Genomic DNA, 18159 nt, shown 5'->3' with positions numbered 1-18159 from the left:
AGCTTCTGCAGGTGGTTTTGAAGGCACGGATTCAGTTCACAGCTTCACCGTGGCTTTTATCCCCGTTGAGCGCTACAGCGGCACTGCTGTAAGGAAGCAGAGTCAGCACAGTAATTCTGTCCTCCTTGGAAGTCAAGACATGTGTGATGGAGGAGAAGATCCTGGCACAAACAATGGGGATGCCAGCAGCTCCAGCTGACAGCAGCTCTTGCTCACAACGGAGCAGCAGCCGGCAGGAGCCACTGAAGACGCGCAGTCTCCGTCCGCTGTTGGGGCTGCTCTTCACCTCCGTAGCACCAAGAGCCTTGACAAGGGCTTACATGCAAAACATGCAAAGGCGTGTTTTCCTTATCTTCACTAATCCAGACAACTGAATTTAGATCCTAACAAGATGGCAGCAAGCCCAGAATATGCTCTTCTGTTCTGCCAACTACGTTTCCAGATAAACTAGGGATTATGCAAGGAATCTTGTCCTCAGAAGATCTGGGGATCTGTGTGTTGTATCAGGCTAACCTGCAGAGCTATCGTAGCTGTTCAGTCTGAAAGAAGGAAGGAAGATTGTGTATGTTTTTCTTCCTTATGCTTAAGGAACCATCAAGCTAATTTCTGAAGTGTTAACAGCAGAAATGCTTTAGGGAGCTGATTCTTTCTGTTGGGAGAATTGCAGTGATGCAGCTGCCTGCTCACCCGAGTTCTGCTCCGTGGGTTACGAGTTTGGGACTCGACTGGGGTCAATCTTGCTGCTGCTGTCCTAGCATCTTCTGTCTTCTGCTGACTTCCAGACTAGGAAGTGATCGTTTTTGCACAACTACTCTCGAGCTGGGATGGTTTTGACTGATGGACTTGCTAGTGACAAGTCTATCATCCAACCCAAACTGCTCAGTCCTGCTCCTGTGTCACCTCCAGGCACTGCTCAGACATGCCGTCACCTATTGTAAGAAGAGAGCTACTCCCTACTGCTCCAGAAAACTGAATTACAGAGCAGAAGAATATGTTCCAGAAGGGAAAGGTTCTTATTAGGGTCAGCACCTGGAGTGGATTTGATAAGCAAGTATCACTTTCAACATGACAAAACTTTTCCTTAAAGCAAGACTACTTTTCCATATGCTTTTGAGAGACTTCTAGTGACTCTGAGGTTGCCATCTCTCCCTTTTATAAATGTAGTGACAATCTTCCAGAATAAGTAAAATCTGTAACCTGTTACAGGGATCTAATATTGGTCCATACTTTCCTCTTTTCCAGGAGATTGAAACCTCTGAGCCTTGCAGCTGCATCCATTTGACCACTTACAGCATCATCATTGGAACTAACAAGTTCTATGAAATCGAGATGAAGCAGTATACGCTGGAGGGTAGGAGACATTTCCTGAGGAACACACATTCTTTTGGTGGGGCTTTTCTGAAGCAGTTTAGGAGGGGGGGGGAAAAAAAAAGTGCCGCTCAAGCTGTTTTTCTCCATCCTCTTTGCAGAGTTTCTGGATAAAAATGACCACACTTTGGCCTCTGCTGTATTTGCTGCTTCCACCAACAGTTTTCCAGTCAGTATCATCCAAGTGAACCCGACAGGGCAGAGGGAGGAGTATCTGCTGTGTTTCCATGGTAAGCGTGGGGTGTGTTTGTGCAGCTGCTGCTGTGCAACTGCTCTCCTCAGTACACGAACTGTCAGAAGTACTACAACCTAAGTACTGTTTTAAAGGGAAGCTGAACAGGGCTGACTTTCTAGTATCTGGTAACAAAGAGTTGTTGAAGACTGAATCTAAAGCCCTGGAAGAGCTGTGGCTGCGGGTTCAAACAGCAAGCTGCACGGGGCGTTGGCAGGAAAATAGCACTTGCTGATTCGGTCTGCTGAGGTGCTTTTCGGTCAGCTTGCTTCTGCTTAAAAGTTCTCCGTGCCAGTGGATCAGCTGCCACAGGGAGGGGCTTGTCGCCACTGTTAAGTGCAAACAGGTGTTTGATTATCCTGATAAAGTGTTAAGGGGTTTTCAAACTTTGGCTTTCTTGTCTGGTTTCCATATAGACAGCTGAGACTTCTAATTGTCTTGGGATGAAATAAGAGGGTGCTGGTTCTTTTGTACATCTGCTTTTGTTGGCCCTATAGGATAGTGTCATAGAAATGCACAGGGAGTCTTCAAAAGCCCACTAGCAGTAATTTTGGGTGAGTAACAGTAGGAGTCTCCTAGTCTTCCCAACTGTAGATTAAATAATAACATTAATTGGTCTAGATCTTTTGGTACTCAAACTACTCCTACATCTAGCCAGTTCAATGCCAGTTAGAGTAAGTTACAGCACTGTAGGATTTGCACCCTGTCCCTGTGAAAAAGCCCAGGATCCATTGCCTTTGTCCCTTCAACAATAAATGAATAAAATTCAGACACACACTCATGACATGACATTGCTTTTCTTGGCAGAGTTTGGTGTCTTTGTGGATTCCTATGGGAGACGCAGTAGGACGGATGACCTGAAATGGAACCGCTTGCCCTTAGCTTTCGGTAAGTGTCGAGGGTCTGGGTTATGGGTATTATTGAAACCAAGCAGCATCCTTGTGGGACACATAATCGTCACTCAGCGCTTCCATTTCCTCTTCCTCCCTCAGTTCTCCCAGGAACTGTGGAGATTTCCCCATGATTGAAGATCATTACAAATCCAAATGTCAAACCTTCTGAAGTATAAACAATTTGAGGAAAATTAAACCAAAGCTGCATTTCTTTGCTGTTCCGAGCCTGATTGTGACTAGTGGAATGGAAGTTTCTGAAATATGCAAGAGCATATACTGTCACCGTGGCTCCCTCAGGCCTTTCGCACTACCTGATGGGATTTGGTTCAGTTAATAGCCTGGTTTTTAATGCCTTTTTTGTGATACTTTGGTTAGTAAAATTCTCAAGATACAGATAGTTTCAAAGCAATGATTCTTTAACCTTGCATCTCCCTACTTAGTAACAGCATCTCTGTCTTATTACAGAAAATATATTCCCTTAGTTTTCCCAAGGGGCTGGCAAGCTCTGTTGTGCTCACTGATGCTTTTTGGAAGGTTTTTTTTTAATAGAGAATTTTATTTTGTGTTTTTCCTGCCTTTGTGCTGCTCCTTCAGCCTACAGGGAGCCCTATCTGTTTGTGACCCACTTCAATTCCCTTGAAGTGATCGAGATTCAGGCACGAGCTTCTATAGGGTAAGTTGTTCCCCTTTTCATTACTTTGAGCAGCATGTGCAGCAGCAAGAATACTGTACTTGCCAGGAAAAGGTACCCTGTTGTCATCGTAAGGAGTTTTTCCTGCCATTTTCCCCAGAACTCCAGCACGAGCCCACTTGGAGATACCAAATCCGCGGTACCTCGGGCCTGCAATTTCATCTGGCGCCATCTATTTGGCCTCCTCCTACCAAGACAAACTGCGGGTGATTTGCTGTAAGGGCAACCTAGTGAAGGAGACAAACAGTGAGCAGCACCACAGAGGATCTTCTGCCACACGCAGGTACGATGTGACGTCTGTGTGTTGCGGTCCTTGTGCACCTTGTAAACCACCTTCTCCCCAGTGCTGTGGGATGCCCGTGTTCCATTCTCAGAGACAAAGGCTGGTGTTAGCCACTTGTTGTAATGCTGGTATGGAACAAGGAGCAGAGTCACGGATGTTCTAAAATCTAGAAGGCAAAGAAATATTAACTCTGTAGGAGTTTGGGGGCAATCTCCAAAAGGCTTTGTGATCTTAAGCTGGTTTACTTCTATGTCGTGATATAGCTGTGACTTCAAAGCTTGGTGAGCTTAGATGCTACCGATATGACACAAAACATGGATGGACTGTAACAATCTTGCTTTGGGAAGCTGTGATACAATCTTGTTCTGTTCAGCAGAACAGCAATTCTTCAGACAGGTGAATAAACATACTGGGGTCGGTAATGCCACCGTGCGTTGGAAACTGAGGCTCATCCTGGAGCTACTGAAAATTTTGTATATGACAAGGCACGTATCAAATTTTAGCGTACTTTTATGTGAACAAGCACCCTGCTGAAGTATATGAAAACGTGTAGTTTTGTGGCCTGTTCCACAGACACGCCTTACATGAGCAAGGCACTAAGGCACTTGCTCGTGTGGCTAATGTAACAGTCATCAAAGCGCCTTTGAACGTTTCATCTTGGCTCAGGGAGGCCTGGTGCTTTTTTCACCTGAACACTGCTGGGTGTTTGGGGAAAGTTACATTTCTGCTAAAAGAAAATGTAACGTGAGGTTTTTGTCGCTCAGCTGTTCGCGTCCATTATTTTTGAATGACAGCAGCCCTAACAAGAGAGGTCCGCCCACATACAACGAGCACATCACCAAGCGGGTAGCATCAAGCCCGGGACCACCGGAAGGTCCGAGCCACCCTCGAGAGCCAAGCACACCCCATCGGTACCGCGAGGGAAGGACAGAGCTGCGCAGGGACAAGTCACCTGGGCGACCGCTGGAGAGGGAGAAATCTCCAGGGCGGCTTCTGAGCACCCGCAGAGAAAGGTCCCCTGGAAGACTGTTCGAGGAGAGCAGCCGAGGACGGATGCCTGTGAGTGGTGCCAGAACTCCTCTTGCTCAAGTCAATAAGGTAAGTCGGGAGCCTGAGAACTCTTCTGCTCTCAGGAAAGGGCGCAGAAGGGCGGACAGTACCATAAAATACACAAGCAAACCCTCCCTCAACCGCTCATAAAACAGAGCACATGTGGTGCAGCTCACTGGCCCTGGGAACACCCTCTCCTGTGCTCCTCCAGTAACTGCAAAAGCAGACTCCAGATCTGAAAGCAAAGGGGCGCTTACCACCGGGAATAAAGATATTGAGGATCTGAAGGGGGACAATGTGTGGAGACAGGAATGCGGGAGCCTGCTGCATTCAGAGGGGTGCCCGTAGTACTTGCCTTTGTCAGCGGTTTGAGTTGTGCCGCCCAGAAGGAAGCTGGCACTCGGTGCTGTCGCGCTGCTGGCACCTGTACCTACGTGAGAAACACCTGCGCGACTTGTAACTGTCCTTTTATTTCCCTGCCAGGTCTGGGACCAGTCTTCAGTGTAAGTCTCAGCTAGACAAAGTTACTCCTCTTGACCTGCAGGAAAAAAAAAGGAAATAGACTGAGTATATGCGCTCCATGTGTCTGCTGCCCAGTTACCAAAACAGCACTCCTGGGCCAAAGCTCGCTCCACATCGGGAGACGTGGCGCTTTTGAAGATTGTTCGCATCTCAGTTGATTTCTCTGCACTTTCCTGCACTCCTGTTTTTGCACTTTGTACTACTGTTACTCTTTCGAGCAGTTCATGAACTTTTTGTACTCACTTTAGTCCTTAGTAGTTCATCAAGGAAATTAAGCGGGACTAGAGTCCCACCCCAGGTCGTTCATGTGGTTAGCACCCCTTACCAGCTAATTGATCGTAGCTCTGAGACATGCTGGGAATTCCCGATGGCCTGGAACCAGAAGGGCCGAGGTGAGTGAGTCTTTCAATAGAAGGCGTGATTGGATATTCTCTACAGAACACGAGAAAAATTACTTCTGATTAGCCTGTTCACCTGCCACTTCTGAAAGTTATTTTGTTCTCACTAAAATTGCTCTAGAGCAGCTCTGATGGGGAGGGAAGAACCCTGCTTTAACCGATGCCACGTGCCCGGCCCTGAGACAAAGTGCATTACCTGTAAGCTACTGGGGTGTAAGACTTTATCCAGGTCTTCTGCATGACAGTTCACTGCATGCTGCTGCACCATCACTGGCTGCTCTCTCCTTTTAGGTTGCTTTGCTGAGTAGTGTAGTGTACCTCACTTGTAAATTAATTGAAACCTTTAGATTACGCTGCAAAATAACCGTTAATTACTCTGGAAATTTGGCAACGAAGAGTTAACGAGCCTTATTCTATGACAAGAATTACAGTCACGCTTGTGTTCTCCTCTCAGCACCGAACACGGTCGCTTCAGAACCGGCACCGTAGCCCTGACAGCTCCCGCTCCGCCAGAGCCGAGCGGCCCAGGGCTGGCTCTTCCGCCACCTGTAACTTGTCGTACAATAAGAACCAAACGTCACGGCATGAGAGGATACTCACAATGAACAGCGTTAGCGGATGCTGAACACGCCTTTGCTTTCACGTATCTAACCTCGAGCCATTTACTGCTTTCTATTCTCTTTTGCTGTGAACACGAAGCAGAGAGCAAATGATTTTCAAAGCAGGTTTTGACCATTCAGTCTGCAATAGCAACATTCTAAGTGAACAACCATGTTCTTTACAACTGGAAAGAGCAAAACTGCATCCAGTCGTCCCTTGGCCACACTCTTAAACTTCTGCTAGTCCCTTGCAAGCCTGTGCTAACCTGTCCTAGAACCCCCTAACAATTCAAATGCCTTGTCGGTGTCCTTTGGCGAGTTTCATGAATATTGTATCCCGTTCTCTTGTCTGTTGGGTTACTTTAGGTCAGGTGATTTGGCAGGAAACTTGCTGAAAGTTTGTGTCTCCTGGTCTGAATATTTTGAAAGGTCACTGAGATCAGTCTTTAAATCTTTGCATCTCATGGAAGATCTTCAAGACCTCAGAAATGGGCTTGTTGAGTCCCGAAAGTGTATCTCTTGTGTCTTGTTCGTGAAATGCTTCCTGCTATAGAAATAGCTCAAAGGACTGTACATATTTACAAGAAACTTTATATTCGTAACAAAAGGGAATTGAATTGGTTTCTACTTTTTTATTGTAAACTGTGCGTTTTTCAACACTGGCTTTTTGTTTTGATGGTGGTTGTGGACAGCCATCTTCAGACACTGGAAGGGCCTCAGCTTAGTCCTCCTCGCTCCCATGAAGAAATATTGTAACATTAAATTGCAATTGAAGCTTGTTAGCATAAATGAGGTTTTAGGTCTCTAAAGTACAGGATTTTTCCTTCATCACCTTTTTATTATTGACAAGGGAGGGAACCAGAGGGACAGTTCAAAGCTCCACCTGGAAAGTATTGAACTTTGTTGTTGAACAATAACCAAATAAAACAAATAACTATCTCGACTGGCATGGTGAAATGAACGCTTCCTTCTATTTAGAGTAACACTCAGCCGTCCTACCCTGCGCCCAGCATTAGTGGCTGTGTAAGCCAGAGGTGTCAGAGCTTACCAAAGAGCTCACCTGGACAATATTTAGCTTTTAATAGTCGTTATTCCCTGAACAAGAAATGCGAAGTGGCTTCACAGACAACAAAGCATGTTCATATAAACCAAAAGAGGTGGATTTGTCCAAATCCTTTACTAGAGCAGCAGGTGGCTGCCAACACCCACGGCTAAATTCCGCCCTCAGCTACTCACCTCGTACTATGGGTAGAGGTGAGACCTGTGAGGAGCCAGGAAACCAATCTCGCCCTGGTAAGTGACCCACCCAGCTGGAGCTGGAAAAAAACCCCAAACATCTTAATTAACAATAGTGTGAGCTAATGACAGGTTCGGGGTTTATCCCAGCAGTGTACTGGTAGCAAAGCAGACAGAGAGAGTTACTCATCCCATCACTGTAATATGCTGGTGCTTTAAGGCCTAATAGCTGCAACTTTTTTTAAAAAAAAAAATATTCACAAATCAAGTTGGATTGAGTACAACCTGCAGAGTTATTGTACGTCTTAACTTACACCTGCTGGGAAAACTTGCTAGATCAGACTTAAATGTAAATACATCTATTTTTAACTGAACCAGTTTTTACAGGGTCTGAAGTATTCTTTCACAGGAAGAGGTTTTTAATATTCACACTGCTGCCTACAGTAACTTAATTTGTCCTCCTACTGTTCAGTGTTTTCGGTTCTGTGCACATACCCGCCCCCTCACTCCCAATAAAGGGCTTGTTGGAGGCTGTGGGGGTGGGTTACTAATAGCTCCTCTTACATTTTGGTCTACATGACATTCTTCATGAAAATGCTCTACATAAAACCTGAGCTGCTTGATTTATCTATTGTGCCTACTAGCCGATGTATATGATGAATTGCTAACTTGTTCAATGTTCCTTTATTTCTATTTTACTGTGCACAAAGAATACTTATTTAAAGCTCATTGTTGCAGTCCTATGATGCATGAATTGTAACACAACTAAAATAATCCAGAAACTGGTGAGTAAAAAAAAATAATTATTTATTGAGCCTTTTGATCACCAAGAACCCTGCACAAATCCACTGTCAGCTTGACCAGTCCGTGCTGGGTCGGATTTTAAGGGGTTGGGAGGGCAGGGAGCTCTTGGTATTTCACAGAATACAAGAGTCCCCAAAACGACTATAACGAGTCTCTGCACCTACCTTAAAAAAATACGCTCTCCTAGCAACAGCCAAGAATAAACATAACAGCACAGACTGTGAGATGTGGGTGGGGAATGTAAGCGAGCTAATAAATCCAACTCTTGATCCAGCTTTTGCCTTTGGAGGGATTTGATTCATCCCGTTACAGTAAGGGAACGCAGTATGATTAATTCATTCACCTGTCAAGCAGAGAACAACCTAGCAAAAAAAAAAAAAAGATAAAAAGACCTCCCCAACTGCCCCCTGCAAACTCACAAGCCTACCTTTCTTTCCATCAGCCCCTGCTGCAGAGAAGGGGGTCTAGGGGTGGTGAGGAGCAGCCATGGCTTACCTGGAGGAAGTTTGAGGCTCCTGGGAGTCGCTCCTGGAGGCCGCGCACAGGGACCACCAGCCTCGGTGGCTGCTCTGACCCTCTGGGACAGGCCCTGGGGCAGCTGCTCAGCCCAAGGCGCAGCAAAAGCTGGAGGTGATCAGTGCTGATCAGCTAATTAGTCGGGCAAGCCCTCAGGTGCTGTGCTGGCACAAAGCCTGGGCCCCTCACCCTGGTTTCTCAGGAAAAGGAAAGGTGTGGGTTTTTTTGGCAAATAAAGAGGGTGAGGGGGAGCTGCAAAAGCTAATGGTGCAGTCCTGGCTGCAGACCATGTACCAAGTGCTCTGCCCACTGAGACATGGCTAGAGGCTGCAAAAGTATATAATAAAAAAAAAAAAAATAAATAGAAAAGCTTTCAGATAATTGGTTCTGTCCTGCGGTTCCACCCTACCAGCACTGATGAAGAGCCTGGAGTGAGTGAGTAATGCATACATGTAACTGGAAAAAAAATCCACAAGGCTTAGCAAGAACTAATGAGACTGAGGCCATAAATCCTGTTGTCTTGTACACTTCAACCTTCCTTTCCATTTTTCCATATCTCAGTTTCGGCTTCTTTAGTCTTCGACTTCTTGTGAACAAATTTTTTGCAACTTCAAAAGAAAAGAACAAACCAAACTATGTCTAAGCTCCTCTTTTCTTCCAGCAAAAAAAAAATAATAAAAAAATCCCAAGTCATTCAAATAAGAACCTTGCAGTATCATTTCTCAGCTGGCACTAAAAGGATTTAGGAGGACTCACTGAATGACCACTGTCTGCCAGTACATGCTCACATCCTCTTTTCTTTGAACACAGCTGAAAAAATTCCTTCCAACTCTTGCTCCGCACAGCTGACACTTATCCTACCAAGGTCCACACAAATGCTTTTGCCTCATTTGCTTCTGCAGCTGGTAACCCTGATCCTGGAGCTTGTCAGCAACCAGACTCCTTCCTGTGAACTTTTACATCACAAACACACACTAACACCTTCCTCATCATCTTTAATGATTAACTGCAAGACAACAAAGTGTTTCAAGCTGCTGAATGAAAATCTTGTACAATCCAACCAAGACATAAAACAAGGTGCTGCAGTCAGGGAACCACAGTTTATTAAAAAAAACAAAACAAAACACCCAAACAACTCAAGGAAGCCGAGGTTACCAAAGATGGGAAGGATAATAACAAAGCCAGTCACCCCCTTTTCTTGGAAATGTTTTATTTGTTTCTGAAGACACTGAAAACAAAAGCAATTCCGTATTTCAGAATACCAACTACTACTCATAGCACAGAATGAAGAAAGAGTTTTCAGCGAAAACCATTGCACTAGACCCAGATCTACTCAGCTACTCAGAATATTGCAACAAGGCTGGTGAAGAGATCCGAGGATGGCAAACCACCCTGCCACTGTGGCTGCTTCCACCGCGCGCTGGCTGCTGCCCCCCACTCGGACTCCGTCCTGATGGCGCAACCTGCTCCTACCCACAGCCGGACGGGGGCTGGTTCTCATTGGCACAGTCACTGGCACTCCCAGGTACCAAAAAACAAAGTGAGGGAAGGACCCAGCAGGTCACCTCCCGCACTGGTTCCAGCAGGGCAGACCCGAGGCACGCCGGCGGGCAGTTTTGCATTAACGTTGCATGTTTTTGGGATAAAACAGGCTGCGAGGACCAAGTACAGGCAACCTGGCACTACTATCATCACTTACAAAATACAGAGTAAAAAAAAAAGTTGCAGAGATCCCCACAGCCCGGGCTGCAGAAGCGCCAGGGATCCACAGTTAACGCTGCACCTGGAGGACAGGCCCAGCTCCAGCCGTGGGCCCAGGGGGGCGCGGCGCTGCCACCGCTCACACCAGGGGGCAAGTTTGGCCACTGGGTACAGGCGACTTCCAGTCACCTTCAGGCTGCTCCCGACCAACTACTGCCTTAACCGAATCCATCGATTCACTTAGAGCAACTTACTCCAGCTTCAGGAAGTCTTTATCAGTGACAGCAAGAGAAACTGGTTTCAAAAAGCAGATTACTGCAAGACACATTTATGATTTACAGAAAAATTCAGCCATTAAAAACAACTGTCTTTACCAGAAATTCCACAGGGGAAAAGTTGTATTTCAGTTCTCATGAAGAGAAAAAAAAACTATAGAGCTATCCACAGCAGAAACAGTGCACTCCCGTCTACTGCCCAGTAAAAAACGAGCTTGTTGGTGATTGTGTTGCTGATTTTGCCTAGGAAAGGCTGCTACAGAAAAAAATCATCAATATTCACACTTATTTCAGCCATGCAAGTTTGGAACTTGCCACTGAAATAACTGCATGCCTGATGAGTAATGAAAGCAGTAATGGGCTTGTGTTTGCTGAGTATTGAGCTCAATAAGATTCCACAAGAATCCTGAACTTTCTAGACTTTGGGCTGGCTTGTTTATTACTTGCAGACTACCTTACTGCTAAAGGGCTTTAATCTGCTGCTGCCCTCACATTTTTCACCCGAATTAAATTGGTAGTTTTTTTTAAACTTAGCTGACAATGGGCACTGACACTTTGCCTAGTCGCCGTGAAGCTGCCATCTCCAAGAACTTCCAAGGTGGGAACCAGGAAAATAAGGCAAATACAGGAGAACTTGGAAGTCTCAGAAACAAATTGAAATCAGAGTTCATTTGCTACAGCACAGAGCAAGAAAACATTTGGTTAAGAGAAGAATATTTTTTTTTCTGAGACTGCACTGGCCCAGAACAATTGGTCACGAATTACTATGATGTTCATATTGGCTTGTACAGCAAAGTAGTCACGTACTTCTTCTTGTAACGATGTGTAGCACTAAGCACCATCACTCCATCCTACAGGAGATGGAAAACAAGTGAGCACGTTACACGGTTATCTAAAGGCTACAAGCGTGAAAAACATGTCCTGACCTCTCACCTTGATAGAAAGTGCGTAGAGGTGGTTCAACATGACGTGGTTGGGTTCAGGGAGTAGAGCAGGATCGCACTGGAAAAAAAAAGAAAAGTGAGACAGTGTGAAAAGAACAGAACTCACAGTTTAGTCGTCACAGCCGATGGGTGATAAACCAGCCACACTCTCAAGTACATCACGATGTTTCCTTCGCTGAGCCCATTAACAAATGCAGGCAATGTTTCAGAACAATCCAATTTCCCCCCAGGGTGAAACCTTCTCCAGCCTCACCACAGCCGTGAAACAGACCTCAGTCATTTCTTACGTGCTTCTGACATTTCAATAGTGTTGCAGTGGGACGATGGGCGTTTTGGGGAGTAAAAAAAGCAACCTAGTTTTCTTCTCAATTTTGAAGAGTCAAGCAGACAAATTTCCTTCAGATGGATCCATCTGGACACATGCAATAAGGAATTTACCAGTGTGGCAACTGTTCTAAGGTTTTCCCTTGCCTTTTCCCTGTCTGTACCCAGAGTTCTGCCCCATCTGTTCACAACCTCAAGGCCATCATTCAGCAAAACAAACTAATGTACTCACAGAAATGCCTGTGTCCTTATTCAGGATAACCTGCAACAGGTGGGGAGGAAGAATAGGTGGCGATTTAAAGCGCTCCTCTGCCTTACAAACGTAGGGCTCCTGGTGGTACGGTCCAGGTGGTGAACTTGACAACTCTGCCAGAGAGATATTAAATATTTTCTTAAATAATCTGTAAGAATATCTGCTCTTTACAGGTACATTTTTACCGGTACTCCAAATTGCTTTTCACATCCAGAAGCATGCAGCCAGAAGAAATCATGTAAGTACAAGAACTGCAGTGGCCAAGGCAGGGCCAGAGGATCAGTCACTGCCCAAGAAGTGATTTGGGACGTCCAAAGCCTGTCTGACCCAGAACTAGCTGTGAGGATGCAGGAGGCAGAGTTCTGAGGGTTCCTCCACACTTCAGAACCTCCCTTGTCATCTCTGCCCACCTCTTCTCCAGCAAACACTTAATAGCAAACGTGGCTCTACAATGTTACCTCCAAGGGACGCACTAAAACACGCAGCTAAAAGGCAGGTATTATTCCCGGGCAGTGCTAAGGTAACAGAAAGGGCTCTTCAGAGTCTTCAACATACTGAAAGGTAAGGGGGAGCATGTGAAAGCACGTGAGGGGGAATCCAAGTCTCACAGATGACACCCTCTCTCCAAAAAGGCCTTCTCCAGGGGAAAGCTGCATAGAGCAAAAAACAACCGACCACGCTGTCTGGCTCAGATTCACAGGCCAGGTCTTCCGGAGGAGGACCTAAGGTTTTGACCTAACTGTTTCGACCCTACAAAGGTCTGTAAGACAAGTGGCAAGGCTGCCCTCAGAGATGACTCAAGCTAAATCTTACCTCTCTCCTGTTACACTAGAATATGAATCTTAAGGCAAAAATAAACTTTTAAATAATTCTAAGAGAGAGATAATTTATAGTAAACTGAGAGGCAATGACATATTCCTGAGCCAGCGTTAGCACAGCTGAGATGCATCTGATTTCTACCTCTTCATGCGCAACTTCTGACCTCGACGCACCTCCTCAGCAGAGCAAGGAGCGGCGTGGGCTGTCAGCACTGGTTCGATGTCGTGAGGTGGGGACTGGCACGCCAAGACCAGCCATTGCCAGTCGCACACACAGCTACTGAGCACCCAGGGCTTCCTCCTGATCAGACCTACAGGGACCCGTGTGACTCTGTCAGGGGCTTCCTCTTCTATGGATTGCACATTCTTCCTTTGCACATCTGTGACTCCTGCACACGCCCACAGGGCCTGACAGAAGTGAAAATTAACCTACACTAGAGCTTCAACTCCAGATGAAAAGGAAGATGGAATTTTTAACAGCTCTGCAAAGTGTGATATAAAAATACCAGTAAGCTCATACCAGACATGTCTGAACATTTCTGGGAGTCCACCATCAAAGCATCGAATACTTCAAAGTCTGTTTTCTTCACCTGTATGATGTTGTTGACAGTCCCTAACTGGCTGGTTACAACTGGCTGGCAAGAAACAAGATACAAAAGTCAGAATGAAAAAACCTTGAATGACTATTACATTCTCAGAACTGCACAATCAGTATTACCAAGAGTGAGATATATTGCTTTTAAAATATGCAAGTACTGGATATGAAAAGAGCTCACCCTGCTCAGCTGGTGTTAGGTTAAGAGCAAGTGCAGGACGTGGGACTGACAGGGCTGCCCAAGAGTTAACGCATTGGGTCCGCAGCACTCGATAAATCCGTGAGCCAGGTAAGGCCAGGAGCAGGTTTGGGATAAAGGAGCTAAGCTCTTCCTTGAGCTTCTCCAGGGCCTTCAGAGCCCGGCCAAGCTCTGCACGGCCTGATGCAGGACGGAGCGGTCGGTATTGCTGATTTGCCACGAAAGCCGAGACTGGAGTCCAAGGCAGAGGGTTCAAAGAGCCTGTCCTGGCTGAAGAGCACCAGGATGAAAGTTCTCTGAGCCCTGGCACAGGGGCAATCACAACAGGGAGAGCAGGGGCAGCTGTGCCCAAGGGGAGGAGATGGCTCAGGTGATCCAAATGTTCCTTCCCACGTGCTCAGTATATAAGGGCCCCTAGTGCTGCTGCCTGTTCCTTCTCTCCCTGGGCTGCTGCTGTTCCTGTCTCCTCACGGTGCAGAGGAGCACCGCTCAACAGAACAGGTCGTCTTCCCCTACGTCCCTGGGAGCAGCACAGCTTCTTTTCAGTTTTTTTGAGTATCATCGGGACTCCGCGCTCACACCTTTCCATCTGCTGCCCAGTCTAGTCTGGGGCTTCTTTCTTTTTCTTGCTCGGGACCTTGTTGTCATCCAGAAGCTGTGGGTCTCGTATTAACATACTCTCTTGTATCTTTGAGCGTATTTGCATACTTGCATGTATCTATATATAGTTTGACATCTTCATAGTTGTTTTTTTTTTTTTTTTATCAACCTCAAAGCCTCTCTCCCTGGTTCCCGTTACCCTCCCCTGGGAGGGTGGTGGTGGGATCACAGAGAGCATCTGTCAAAGCCTAGTGGCTGGCCTAGCCCTAAACTTCACAGAGCTAAATTTAGGTAAATTCTGCAAGATTGCTCCCAAGCCAATAAGAAGACTGGAACCAGGAGATATGAAAAACTAGTTTAAATGCAGGCAGGGACTGCTGCATAGGCTAGGGTTAAAGCTCATTTTACAGCAGAGGAGGAAGAAAAGGCCTGGTAGATTCTGGCACTATTACTGGACTATGAAAAGACCTTCAGGTGCCCCAATGAATAAACAGCGACTTGAAGAAAACGTTACCTCTGAAGGATCGTGTGTCCACTGCCCATCCACAAAGAACTTGTATTGGTGCTCTCCTTCTGGCAGGTCCAAGATTGCCACAAAGTTATTGTGACTGGAATTTAAGATAAACAATCAGCCCTGAAATATTCTGAAAAGGAGATCAATCTATAAACTGTGGCAAGCACTGTAACAGAGAATACAAGCCTCCTTAACATGCAAAAACCTAAAAAAAAAGGAAGTGCCACATTTAATCTTTAGACTGCATGAAATTCTCTTAAGACTCAAACCAAGGTTAATGTTAATGATAATTTCCTCTGAGACAGCAAGTCACTACAGATCAAAATTAGTATCTGTGCTCCCGGCATAAAGGAATTAGCATCGAGCTTTTGTAAAGTCACCCTCACATCTTCACATTACTTGTTAGTATGCCAGAACTCATTTTATCTGCCAGACTCCCGCTGATGGAACAAGATCAGCTTACTCCTGTCTCCCTGCCTTTCAGTATTATGCCCTCATAAATTGCATTTCACAAACGCCTCGGAAACCAATGCACAATGACTGGAAGATGAAAGCTGCAACTCAATACTTCTGAATTACTTTGCGTCTGAATAGCTGCTGCTTGATCATTTTGCTACTCCTGTGCTGCGGACTTCCCGATTCTTTGCAAGTCTCTACCACCATCTCAATGAAGCTGAGAAACAGCTGATGCTACATGAACAATTCAAAGAGGCCACGTGATGCCAGTATCTCTTTACTTCTTATCAGGTGAGGAGCGCAAGCATACTGTCACAGAGCTGCACTGCAAAATTCAGTTTGGCATAATGAACTTTTCTATTTGAGTATATCTGATAAAGTAAGGGGATTTTATCCTGCCTCTAAGGAGGTCCAAATATCTCCTTTCTGAGAATACCTAATGTGAAAAGAGACAAACCTTTTTGTTTTTTGTAGAGACATTTTTGCCCTTCCAGATTCACTCAATTTCTCATCTCCCAGGCCTTTTACCCAAGAGTGATGTTCCACCAGCCTTTTTTCCAGCCCAGCTTGGCAATTTACCTTGCATTGTTCATGCACAGAACAATCCTCCCACATCACTTCATCAGGTCACTGTGCTCCTCAAGTTTCCTAAGAACTTAAGATACTTCTGCAACAATACCAATGCAGGTAGCCATTCGCCGAGATAAGAAACAGCAGAAACTGGCAGGAGACCAACCTTTCTGGGATATGTCATCATTAACAGACAACAGGGCTGTTGCTCAGTTCAGACTCTCCGCCATTCACTAAGTTTTACGTTTTTGAAAAACACATGGGTTTACACAGAATGCTTACTCAGGTACAGCGTTAAGCAGAGCTACAGAGCTGTCTAGCAGCAAAAAGGATACCTTAACAGGGTACCTTAACAGGGATTTATTCTCGTGCTCATTTGGTTTACCAGGACGCATCCCAGGCTCAGAGCTCCCTAAGCAGAATTCGGACCCTCTGCACTGAGCAAAAGCCAACGACGCAGCAAGAAAGCCCAAGTGCCATCAGAGCTACGCTTAAACCAACGTCACCTTACAGACGCTAGCTCTGCCCCAGGTAGCAGACTCTGCCCCAGGACTGGTTTGGGTCATTCGTGAGTGGTGCTCAGTGAACAAATCACTCCTTCAAAACTACACACAGCTCAGCTCTCGTCCTGCGCCAACCAAGAATCAAGAAGTCAGATCCTCATCAAGGGCTTGAGGAGAGCAGCAGGACAGTGGTAAACCCTCGCCACAATACCCATCTATCAACCGCCCGCCTCTCCCACAGGCACTCCCAGCCCGGGGGGAAACATCACCGATACAGCAGCAGCGGTTGTTACCTCCTTGTCAGGGGAATTTTACTCCAGTTATTGAAGGACCCAGATAAATAAACTTCTTTCCCTCCTCCAGTCCAGCGAAAGACTGTTGGTCGAGCTTGAGTGGGGGTTTTGTCATTCACTTCCAGATCTTGTTGCCAGGCTAGGAATTCTTCTTTCTCCAAGGGAGCCTACAAGCACAATGTTTTAATCAAAAGGAATTCTTTCCTGGGAGACCCAGACATCATATTTTATTGAAGGCACTTTTGCACCCAGACACAATTCTCTAAGGAACAAGTCTACAAGTAGTTTTTGTCAGATGATAGAGATTAGAATTAAGAGTGCATTTCTAGGCACCCAAGTTTATTTGCACACCAAGTTCATTTGCACAAACTTTGCAAAGACGATAAAGCCTTCCACATTTGCAGAAAGAGTGGAAGGCAAAATAATCCCCCTCCCTCCAGAATAAATTAGGTTAAAAAGAAATGACCTGAGCTCATAAAGTTTCCAAAATACACAGATATAAGAAGAGCAAGAAAAATAATTAAGAAGGAATACACTTACGAAATATTTAGATCATACAAATATCATAGGCACAAAACGTGTAGCTAGCAGAAAGATTATGCGTTATCTATCAGAAACAGCTCTACTCGAGTCAAAGATTTAAGTGTAGTTTTCTGTTAGATATTCTTATGAAACACAATACACAGCAAGTCATTTCTTTCAGTTCATCTAATGATGAGCAAAAAACCCCAGTTAGTCGTTCTTTTAACATGAAAAATAATGACAGGTAAAACATCACAGGTGACTGCAAAGCATTAAGGATCTGAAGGAAGCTGGGACAGTGTTGAGCCAGTTACATTTTGGTTTTTCCACCACTAATTCTTGGTAGAAACCGTCATATCACACTCGTTATATCTGACTGCACAATGCACAATTGCATTGTAAATGCCATGAGAGAATTACTGAAGGTTGCTAACAGCACCACCGCTGGACAGCACTCCCGAGCTGGTAGCGTCAGATGACAAGAACAACCCTGCAGCACCTTCATTTCCTCTGGATGGAACAAGTCTGCATCTTCAGGACTGTCCATTAAGATTTTTGGTCTATCACCCTCTTTCGTGCTGATGGCTCCTCCTGAGCTGTCACCTCGGGATGCTTTATGCCCATGACGCTCCAGTCCAGCTCGCTCACTACTTGTATTCCCCATTTTTAAGAACCTGAAAAGGCAGAAAAAGCCAGATTAGCACATGCACTTGTGAAAGCAGAACACCAGGAGGCAGGAAAGCTGGCTCATCACCAGACCTGGGCTCTGTTTCTGAGTTGAAGAGCCTAGGAAACTCCATTAACCCAAGACACTAGCAGCTCAAAACATTACGCTCAGAACAAAGACCAGAGCAGCGACTTCGAGGTGGCCAAGGGGGCCCCGTGGAACCACCCAAACACACAGAAAACTCCACAAAGAGCGCCCAGCAGGGCACGAGTGTGGTACAGGACAGCTGTCGCCTCGTTCCCTGCAAGGTCCAACTACGGCCGCTGCTCAGCT

The 18159-nt window shown here is 45.7% G+C and overlaps 2 protein-coding genes across 4 annotated transcripts in view; one reads left to right on the top strand and one right to left on the bottom strand.

Moving 5' to 3' along the window:
• CIT (citron rho-interacting serine/threonine kinase) overlaps positions 1-5062 on the top strand; it is a 68587-nt gene extending 63525 nt beyond the window's left edge. For both annotated transcript variants that reach the window (XM_009868302.1, XM_009868295.1), the window contains 7 exons: positions 1243-1351; positions 1470-1598; positions 2408-2488; positions 3088-3166; positions 3285-3467; positions 4262-4565; positions 5001-5062. In XM_009868302.1, coding sequence (XP_009866604.1) covers positions 1243-1351; positions 1470-1598; positions 2408-2488; positions 3088-3166; positions 3285-3467; positions 4262-4565; positions 5001-5024 — 909 coding nt within the window. In that variant the 3' untranslated portion in view covers positions 5025-5062. The remainder of the gene's footprint in view (positions 1-1242; positions 1352-1469; positions 1599-2407; positions 2489-3087; positions 3167-3284; positions 3468-4261; positions 4566-5000) is intronic.
• Positions 5063-11174: 6112 nt separating this feature from the next.
• On the bottom strand, positions 11175-17829 carry PRKAB1 (protein kinase, AMP-activated, beta 1 non-catalytic subunit). 2 transcript variants are annotated; one of them, XM_009868284.1, is made up of 7 exons: positions 17659-17829; positions 16638-16804; positions 14816-14909; positions 13428-13542; positions 12069-12202; positions 11502-11570; positions 11175-11419 (listed from the first exon to the last, which is right to left on the bottom strand). In XM_009868284.1, exons 1-7 carry the CDS (start codon positions 17821-17823, stop codon positions 11342-11344), a joined length of 822 nt encoding a protein of 273 aa, XP_009866586.1. In that variant the 5' UTR covers positions 17824-17829; the 3' UTR covers positions 11175-11341. The 2 variants fall into 2 exon arrangements, with proteins under 2 accessions (XP_009866586.1, XP_009866578.1); XM_009868276.1 differs by having other exon boundaries at positions 11342-11419; positions 13422-13542; positions 17659-17823.
• Between the last annotated feature and the right edge of the window lie 330 nt (positions 17830-18159).

This window comes from Apaloderma vittatum, unplaced genomic scaffold (genome assembly GCF_000703405.1).
Source record: "Apaloderma vittatum isolate BGI_N311 unplaced genomic scaffold, ASM70340v1 scaffold38570, whole genome shotgun sequence".
NCBI classification, from domain to species: domain Eukaryota; kingdom Metazoa; phylum Chordata; class Aves; order Trogoniformes; family Trogonidae; genus Apaloderma; species Apaloderma vittatum.
Note: the sequence above shows the minus strand (reverse complement) of the source record. Positions and strands in the feature narration are given on the sequence as shown.

Excerpts from the sequence above, each read along its gene's own strand:
- PRKAB1 (XM_009868276.1), bottom strand. The coding sequence starts at position 17,823 with ATGGGGAATACAAGTAGTGAGCGAGCTGGACTGGAGCGTCATGGGCAT. Across the intron at positions 13,543-14,815 it reads GGACACACGATCCTTCAGAG|CCAGTTGTAACCAGCCAGTT; the intron begins GTAACGTTTTCT and ends GTTTCTTGCCAG. Across the intron at positions 11,420-11,501 it reads TCTACGCACTTTCTATCAAG|GATGGAGTGATGGTGCTTAG; the intron begins GTGAGAGGTCAG and ends CATCTCCTGTAG.